This window comes from Dendropsophus ebraccatus, chromosome 11, assembly GCF_027789765.1.
Source record: "Dendropsophus ebraccatus isolate aDenEbr1 chromosome 11, aDenEbr1.pat, whole genome shotgun sequence".
NCBI classification, from domain to species: Eukaryota; Metazoa; Chordata; class Amphibia; order Anura; family Hylidae; genus Dendropsophus; species Dendropsophus ebraccatus.
In genome coordinates, this window is record NC_091464.1 from 4,374,159 (window position 1) to 4,383,577 (window position 9,419).

Below are 9,419 nucleotides of genomic sequence, written 5' to 3' on the forward strand. Positions count from 1 at the left end.
AGAGACATGAGGATGAAGAAGAGTCCAGAGAGTAAGCCGGACCTAGCCGTCCTGTCCAGAGAGTAATCCGGACCTAGCCGTCCTGTACAGAGAGAGTAATCCGGACCTAGCCGTCCTGCACAGAGAGTAATCCGGACCTAGCCGTCCTGTCCAGAGAGTAATCCGGACCTAGCCGTCCTGCACAGAGAGAGTAATCCGGACCTAGCCGTCCTGCACAGAGAGTAATCCGGACCTAGCCGTCCTGCACAGAGAGTAATCCGGACCTAGCCGTCCTGCACAGAGAGTAATCCGGACCTAGCCGTCCTGCACAGAGAGAGTAATCCGGACCTAGCCGTCCTGTCCAGAGAGTAATCCGGACCTAGCCGTCCTGCACAGAGAGTAATCCGGACCTAGCCGTCCTGTCCAGAGAGTAATCCGGACCTAGCCGTCCTGTCCAGAGAGTAATCCGGACCTAGCCGTCCTGCACAGAGAGTAATCCGGACCTAGCCGTCCTGTCCAGAGAGTAATCCGGACCTAGCCGTCCTGTCCAGAGAGTAATCCGGACCTAGCCGTCCTGTCCAGAGAGTAATCCGGACCTAGCCGTCCTGCACAGAGAGTAATCCGAACCTAGCCGTCCTGCACAGAGAGAGTAATCCGGACCTAGCCGTCCTGTCCAGAGAGTAATCCGGACCTAGCCGTCCTGCACAGAGAGAGTAATCCGGACCTAGCCGTCCTGCACAGAGTAATCCGGACCTAGCCGTCCTGTCCAGAGAGTAATCCGGACCTAGCCGTCCTGTCCAGAGAGTAATCCGGACCTAGCCGTCCTGCACAGAGAGTAATCCGAACCTAGCCGTCCTGCACAGAGAGAGTAATCCGGACCTAGCCGTCCTGTCCAGAGAGTAATCCGGACCTAGCCGTCCTGCACAGAGAGTAATCCGGACCTAGCCGTCCTGCACAGAGAGTAATCCGGACCTAGCCGTCCTGTCCAGAGAGTAATCCGGACCTAGCCGTCCTGCACAGAGAGAGTAATCCGGACCTAGCCGTCCTGCACAGAGTAATCCGGACCTAGCCGTCCTGTCCAGAGAGTAATCCGGACCTAGCCGTCCTGTCCAGAGAGTAATCCGGACCTAGCCGTCCTGCACAGAGAGTAATCCGAACCTAGCCGTCCTGCACAGAGAGAGTAATCCGGACCTAGCCGTCCTGTCCAGAGAGTAATCCGGACCTAGCCGTCCTGCACAGAGAGAGTAATCCGGACCTAGCCGTCCTGCACAGAGAGTAATCCGGACCTAGCCGTCCTGTCCAGAGAGTAATCCGGACCTAGCCGTCCTGCACAGAGAGAGTAATCCGGACCTAGCCATCCTGCACAGAGAGTAATCCGGACCTAGCCGTCCTGCACAGAGAGTAATCCGAACCTAGCCGTCCTGCACAGAGAGAGTAATCCGGACCTAGCCGTCCTGTCCAGAGAGTAATCCGAACCTAGCCGTCCTGTCCAGAGAGTAATCCGGACCTAGCCGTCCTGTCCAGAGAGTAATCCGGACCTAGCCGTCCTGTCCAGAGAGTAATCCGGACCTAGCCGTCCTGTCCAGAGAGTAATCCGGACCTAGCCGTCCTGTCCAGAGAGTAAGCCGGACCTAGCCGTCCTGCACAGAGAGAGTAATCCGGACCTAGCCGTCCTGCACAGAGAGTAATCCGGACCTAGCCGTCCTGCCCAGAGAGTAATCCGGACCTAGCCGTCCTGCACAGAGAGTAATCCGGACTAGGGATGCACGATGCACCGAAATATCGATACTACTATCGATATTTCGGGCCAAAAAACGATTCGGTACCAGGATTTCCTGGTATCGATACTTTATATTAAGCTGCCTAATAACGCAGCTTAATATAAAGTATAGAGCAGAGAACACGGCCGGCGGCTAGCTAAGCGCCGGCCATGTTCTCTGTGTGCCGCCCCCTGCCCCCTGGCGTCACTTCCTCCTCCTCCGTCCGCCCCTTCCTCCGCTCACTGCAGGGAGAAGTTATAGCCGGCACACAGCGATCGCATGTGCCGGCTATATAACTGTGCAGATGCCGCTGTCACAACTGACAGCGGCCTCTGACCCATCCTGAGCCTCTCCAGAAGCAGTGGGGGTCGGCTACTATGTGTAACAGACCCCCGCTGCTAATGACCCGCAGCCCGTCACACCGCAGCCTCCTGTCCCCCTGTCATGCAGCCGTCCATCTGCAGAGCTGTTCCTATGCATATTCATGTGTGCACACTCTGGGTGGCTGCGCTTCCTGACCGGCCTGAGTGTGCACACATGAATATGCACGGAGGAACGGAGGTCCGACAGCTGGGAGCTTCCCGGAGCTGAGGGGAGGGGGGGTTTGTAAAGGGAGCTAATTTAAGGTGGAACAGACCGCCTGAATCTTGGCCAGCATCAAAGGTTAATCTTCCTGCTGGCCGAGGTTCAGGCTGTCTGTTCCACCTTAAACTCCCTTTACAAATCCCCCCTCCCCTCTGCTTTGACAAGCCTCATGCTTTGAGTGGTACCGCAGTGAGTGAGAGCAGGGGATGTGTGCAGACATTGCAAACATCCCTGCCCTCTGGTGTGTCCCCCACATCCCTGCCCTCTGGTGTGCCCCCCCCCCCCACATCCCTGCCCTCTGGTGTGCCCCCCCCCAGCCACATCCCTGCCCTCTGGTGTGCCCCCCACATCCCTGCCCTCTGGTGTGCCCCCCACATCCCTGCCCTCTAGTGTGCCCCCCCCCCCCCACATCCCTGCCCTCTGGTGTGCCCCCCCCCCCACATCCCTGCCCTCTGGTGTGCCCCCCCCCCCACATCCCTGCCCTCTGGTGTGCCCCCCCCCCACACATCCCTGCCCTCTGGTGTGCCCCCCCCCCACACATCCCTGCCCTCTGGTGTGCCCCCCCCCACACATCCCTGCCCTCTGGTGTGCCCCCCCCCCACACATCCCTGCCCTCTGGTGTGCCCCCCCCCCACATCCCTGCCCTCTGGTGTGCCCCCCCCCCACATCCCTGCCCTCTAGTGTGCCCCCCCCCCACATCCCTGCCCTCTAGTGTGCCCCCCCCCACATCCCTGCCCTCTGGTGTGCCCCCCCCCCACATCCCTGCCCTCTAGTGTGCCCCCCCCCCACATCCCTGCCCTCTGGTGTGCCCCCCCCCACATCCCTGCCCTCTGGTGTGCCCCCCCCCCACATCCCTGCCCTCTAGTGTGCCCCCCCCCCACATCCCTGCCCTCTGGTGTGCCCCCCCCCACATCCCTGCCCTCTGGTGTGCCCCCCCCCCCACATCCCTGCCCTCTGGTGTGCCCCCCACATCCCTGCCCTCTGGTGTGCCCCCCCCCACACATCCCTGCCCTCTGGTGTGCCCCCCCCCCACATCCCTGCCCTCTAGTGTGCCCCCCCCCACATCCCTGCCCTCTAGTGTGCCCCCCCCACATCCCTGCCCTCTAGTGTGCCCCCCCCCCACATCCCTGCCCTCTAGTGTGCCCCTAACATTCCTGCCCTTAACCCCCTGCCCTCTGGTGTGCCCCCCCCCACATCCCTGCCCTCTGGTGTGCCCCCCCCACATCCCTGCCCTCTAGTGTGCCCCTAACATTCCTGCCCTTAAACCCCTGCCCTCTGGTGTGCCCCCCCCCACATCCCTGCCCTCTAGTGTGCCCCCCCCCCACATCCCTGCCCTCTGGTGTGCCCCCCCCACATCCCTGCCCTCTGGTGTGCCCCCCCCCACCACATCCCAGCCCTCTAGTGTGCCCCTAACATTCCTGCCCTTAAACCCCTGCCCTCTGGTGTGCCCCCCCCCCCCACACCCCTGCCCTCTGGTGTGCCCCCCCCCCCACATCCCTGCCCTCTGGTGTGCCCCCCCCCCCCCCCCACATCCCTGCCCTCTAGTGTGCCCCTAACATTCCTGCCCTTAAACCCCTGCCCTCTGACAGGAACTGACCTGCCAGGCAGAGTAACCCTCTCTTGTCTGTCCAGACCTGGCAGCCTTCACCAGCTCCCTGCAGTGTGGGGGTTGTAGTCTGTACCCAGTGGCTGATTAAATGTACCCTGGACTGTTCACCCAACCTGGATCCCCCCCCCCCCCCCCCCCGTCAATCCGCCCACTACTGCCCCCCCCCCCATGCTGTCCCCAATAAACACAATGTTTGGTCCCTTGCTGCACAGAGGATGTCAGGAGAGGAGGGGGCTGATCTTATAGGGGAGGTCACAGCAGCACAGAGGATGTCAGGAGAGGAGGGGGGTGATCTATAGGGGAGGTCACAGCAGCACAGAGGATGTCAGGAGAGGAAGGAGTGTGCTGATCTTATGAGAGGTCACAGCAGCACAGAGGATGTCAGGAGAGGAGGGGGCTGATCTTATAGGGGAGGTCACAGCAGCACAGAGGATGTCAGGAGAGGAGGGGGCTGATCTTATAGGGGAGGTCACAGCAGCACAGAGAATGTCAGGAGAGGAGGGTGCTGATCTTATAGGGAGGTCACAGCAGCACAGAGGATGTCAGGAGAGGAGGGTGCTGATCTTATAGGGAGGTCACAGCAGCACAGAGGATGTCAAGAGAGGAGGGGGCTGATCTTATAGGAGAGGTCGCAGGGTCCCAGCAGCTCAGAGGATGTCAGGAAAGGAGGGGGCTGATCTTATAGGAGAGGTCACAGCAGCACAGAGGATGTCAGGAGAGGAGTGTGCTGATCCTATAGGGGAGGTCACAGCAGCACAGAGAATGTCAGGAGAGGAGGGTGCTGATCTTATAGGGAGGTCACAGCAGCACAGAGGATGTCAGGAGAGGAGGGTGCTGATCTTATAGGGAGGTCACAGCAGCACAGAGGATGTCAAGAGAGGAGGGGGCTGATCTTATAGGAGAGGTCGCAGGGTCCCAGCAGCTCAGAGGATGTCAGGAAAGGAGGGGGCTGATCTTATAGGAGAGGTCACAGCAGCACAGAGGATGTCAGGAGAGGAGTGTGCTGATCGATAGGGGAGGTCACAGCAGCACAGAGGATGTCAGGAGAGGAGTGTGCTGATCGATAGAGGAGGTCACAGCAGCACAGAGGATGTCAGGAGAGGAGGGGTCTGATCTTATAGGGGAGGTCACAGCGTCCCAGCAGCACAGAGGATGTCAGGAGAGGAGGGGGGTGATCTATAGGGGAGGTCACAGCAGCACAGAGGATGTCAGGAGAGGAAGGAGTGTGCTGATCTTATGAGAGGTCACAGCAGCACAGAGGATGTCAGGGAAGGAGTGTGCTGATCTATAGAGGAGGTCACAGCAGCACAGAGGATGTCAGGAGAGGAGGGGGCTGATCCTATAGGGGAGGTCACAGCAGCACAGAGGATGTCAAGAGAGGAGGGGGCTGATCTTATAGGAGAGGTCGCAGGGTCCCAGCAGCTCAGAGGATGTCAGGAAAGGAGGGGGCTGATCTTATAGGAGAGGTCACAGCAGCACAAAGGATGTCAGGAGAGGAGGGTGCTGATCTTATAGGGGAGGTCACAGCAGCACAGAGGATGTCAGGAGATGAGGGTGCTGATCTTATAGGGGAGGTCACAGCAGCACAGAGGATGTCAGGAGATGAGGGTGCTGATCTTATAGGGGAGGTCACAGCAGCACAGAGGATGTCAGGAGAGGAGTGTGCTGATCGATAGGGGAGGTCCCAGCAGCACAGAGGATGTCAGGAGAGGAGTGTGCTGATCGATAGGGGAGGTCACAGCAGCACAGAGGATGTCAGGAGAGGAGTGTGCTGATCGATAGAGGAGGTCACAGCAGCACAGAGGATGTCAGGAGAGGAGGGGTCTGATCTTATAGGGGAGGTCACAGCGTCCCAGCAGCACAGAGGATGTCAGGAGAGGAGGGTGGTGATCTATAGGGGAGGTCACAGCAGCACAGAGGATGTCAGGAAAGGAGTGTGCTGATCTATAGAGGAGGTCACAGCAGCACAGAGGATGTCAGGAGAGGAGGGTGCTGATCTTATAAGGGGGGGGGTTGTATTTTTTTTCGAGGTATCGAACTGGTATTGAGTATCGAACTAAAAAATCAAGTATTGGTATCGAACTCAAAATTCTGGTATCGTGACATCACTAATCCGGACCTAGCCGTCCTGCACAGAGAGTAATCCGGACCTAGCCGTCCTGTCCAGAGAGTAATCCGGACCTAGCCGTCCTGTCCAGAGAGTAATCCGGACCTAGCCGTCCTGTCCAGAGAGTAATCCGGACCTAGCCGTCCTGCACAGAGAGTAATCCGGACCTAGCCGTCCTGCACAGAGAGAGTAATCCGGACCTAGCCGTCCTGTCCAGAGAGTAATCCGGACCTAGCCGTCCTGTCCAGAGAGTAATCCGGACCTAGCCGTCCTGTCCAGAGAGTAATCCGGACCTAGCCGTCCTGTCCAGAGAGTAATCCGGACCTAGCCGTCCTGCACAGAGAGTAATCCGGACCTAGCCGTCCTGCACAGAGAGTAAGCTATTACATAGGGAGAGAGGAGCCTGCCCGCCAGGTATTACATAGGGAGAGAGGAGCCTGCCCGCCAGCTATTACATAGGGAGAGAGGAGCCTGCCCGCCAGGGCTTACATAGGGAGAGAGGAGCCTGCCCGCCAGGTATTACATAGGGAGAGAGGAGCCTGCCCGCCAGGTATTACATAGGGAGAGAGGAGCCTGCCCGCCAGGTATTACATAGGGAAGGAGGAGCCTGCCCGCCAGCTATTACATAGGGAGAGAGGAGCCTGCCCGCCAGGGCTTACATAGGGAGAGGAGCCTGCCCGCCAGGTATTACATAGGGAGAGAGGAGCCTGCCCGCCAGGGATTACATAGGGAGAGGAGCCTGCCCGCCAGGTATTACATAGGGAGAGAGGAGCCTGCCCGCCAGGGCTGACAATCTACGAGGTAAGTGGAGACAGGTACAGGGGAAGGCCAGTGATGCAGAATGTACAGCCTGAGCTTATGGCCGGTACAGTACTGCAGAGGGGCGCACACTGCTGGGAATGGAGGTGCTGAGCCCCTTCTATCTGGTGCGCACTATGGAGATATCTGTGGGGATCGCTCAGCACTGTGGTAGGATCAGGTGCTGCAGAAAGAAGTTGTAGCTTAGAGGGGCTGCATAGCACCAGCTACCTGAGCGGGCGGGTGCGACTTACCGAGCGGGCGGGTGCAGCTAACTGGGTGTGAGGATAAGAACTTGGCGCTATTGATACACCGCACACCGCGTTTCAGAGCCGTGCCAGATTCTCACATGGTGTGCACTTTACCAGTGAATCCAACCTTTTATACTGACACGTGTGGCATCTGGACCTATGGGGGGGGGGGGGGGACTCTGCCTGCTGGACCTATGGTGGGTGGGGGGGGACTCTGCCTGCTGGACCTATGGGGGGGGACTCTGCCTACTGGACCCATGGGGGGGTTGGGGGGGGGACTCTGCTTGCTGGACCTATGGGGGGGACTCCGCCTACTGGACCTATGGTGGGGGGGGGGGGGGAATCTGCCTACTGGACCTATGGGGGGGGGGGGGGGGAGTCCGCCTGCTAGACCTATGGTGGGGGGGGGGGGGGGGGACTCCGCCTGCTGGACCTATGGGGGGGGGGACTCCGCCTGCTGGACCTATGGGGGGGACTCCGCCTACTGGACCTATGGGGGGGGACTCCGCCTACTGGACCTATGGGGGGGGGACTCCGCCTGCTGGACCTATGGGGGGAACTCCGCCTACTGGACCTATGGGGGGGGACTCCGCCTACTGGACCTATGGGGGGGGGGACTCCGCCTACTGGACCTATGGGGGGGGGACTCCGCCTACTGGACCTATGGGGAGGGGGGGGACTCCGCCTACTGGACCTATGGGGAGGGGGGGGGGACTCCGCCTACTGGACCTATGGGGGGGGACTCCGCCTACTGGACCTATGGGGGGGACTCCGCCTACTGGACCTATGGGGGGGACTCCGCCTACTGGACCTATGGGGGGGACTCCGCCTACTGGACCTATGGGGGGACTCCGCCTGCTGGACCTATGGTGGGGGGGGGGGGACTCCGCCTGCTGGACCTATGGTGGGGGGGGGGGACTCCGCCTGCTGGACCTATGGGGGGGACTCCGCCTACTGGACCTATGGGGGGGGGACTCCGCCTACTGGACCTATGGGGGGAGGACTCCGCCTACTGGACCTATGGGGGGGACTCCGCCTACTGGACCTATGGGGGGGGGACTCCGCCTGCTGGACCTATGGCGGAGCATCGCATTGGGCTTTACCCTGTGGATTGGGGATGAGTACATTTTATTCGGAGGACCCCTTTATGGAATGCTCCAGATTCCTTGGTGTTTATCTCGGCCAGGCCCGTCCCGACCACCCTGAGCACCATACAGGGGTCTCACATCTCCTCAGACTTCATGTCACATAACCGCAGCCATTACACGTTCACACAGCGCAGCTTTCTAACCTCCGAGTCCTTGCGCTGATTGCGATTATATTCTCGACCCTTCCCCGGCTGAGGACTCGCGATACCGACTCCGCCGACACCGGTTCTCATTTTATTGTTGACAATTAACGACCCGGAGGCCTCCATCTTCCTCAGGAAACACCTACGGAACTCAAGTTATCGCGATGACCACCTACGTGACTTGGGTGTCGTGGAACGCAAGTACTTCCGTATTCTGTATACTTGGCATTGCAGCTTCTGCGAGTCACGTGATCGGCGTCCTGCTGACGCCACAGTACCATGTGACTAGGCCCACGGACGTAACGTCAGATGTGTTGTTCTCTGGCAGTGCTGATAGGAAGTGTGTGCGCCGTGTTATTATTTCCCATAGGAACCAGTCACAGCTCAGCTGCCATATCAATCAGCTGGTCTGCTCTCGCTAGTTGCTATGGGAAACACTGGGCATGCGCAAGCCTCCTGCTCCCTGTAATAATGGGGACCCTGGTGCTGACAATGAGGGTAGCAGCTCGCGGGCTGTGTGTCTATGGCTGCAGCCGGCAGTGAGCTCTGCCGCACAGGCCGCTTCTATGTACAGCTGCTGACTATAGATGGCGGTAGTGAGCAGGCCACAGCACCTTCAGTCAGCTGACCAGAGGGGTGCTGGGAGTCTGCCCCACTGTCAGGAGATATCCCAGAAGCCTCTGCCCATGCAACACTCTTACTGCTCATACAGTCGGCTTCAAAGGGGAACTCTGGAGAAGGAAAACTTGTATTCTATGAAAAGTTATATATATATATGTGTATACAATGTATTACCGTATCTGTACAGTATATATATGTGTATACAATGTATTACTGTATCTGTAGTTATATATATAGATGTGTGTATACAATGTATTACCGTATCTGTACAGTATATATAGATGTGTATACAATGTATTACCGTATCTGTACAGTTATATAGATGTGTGTATACAATGTATTACCGTATCTGTACAGTTATATAGATGTGTATACAATGTATTACCGTATCTGTACAGTTATATATAGATGTGTATAC

The 9,419-nt window shown here is 58.6% G+C and overlaps 1 protein-coding gene across 1 annotated transcript in view; it reads right to left on the reverse strand.

Annotated features, from left to right (window-relative positions):
* STRIP1 (striatin interacting protein 1) overlaps nt 1–8,605 on the reverse strand; it is a 65,131-nt gene extending 56,526 nt beyond the window's left edge. Inside the window, exon 1 of the mRNA XM_069944710.1 lies at nt 8,381–8,605. Within this exon, the coding sequence (XP_069800811.1) occupies nt 8,381–8,506 (126 nt within the window). The 5' untranslated portion in view covers nt 8,507–8,605. The remainder of the gene's footprint in view (nt 1–8,380) is intronic.
* Between the last annotated feature and the right edge of the window lie 814 nt (nt 8,606–9,419).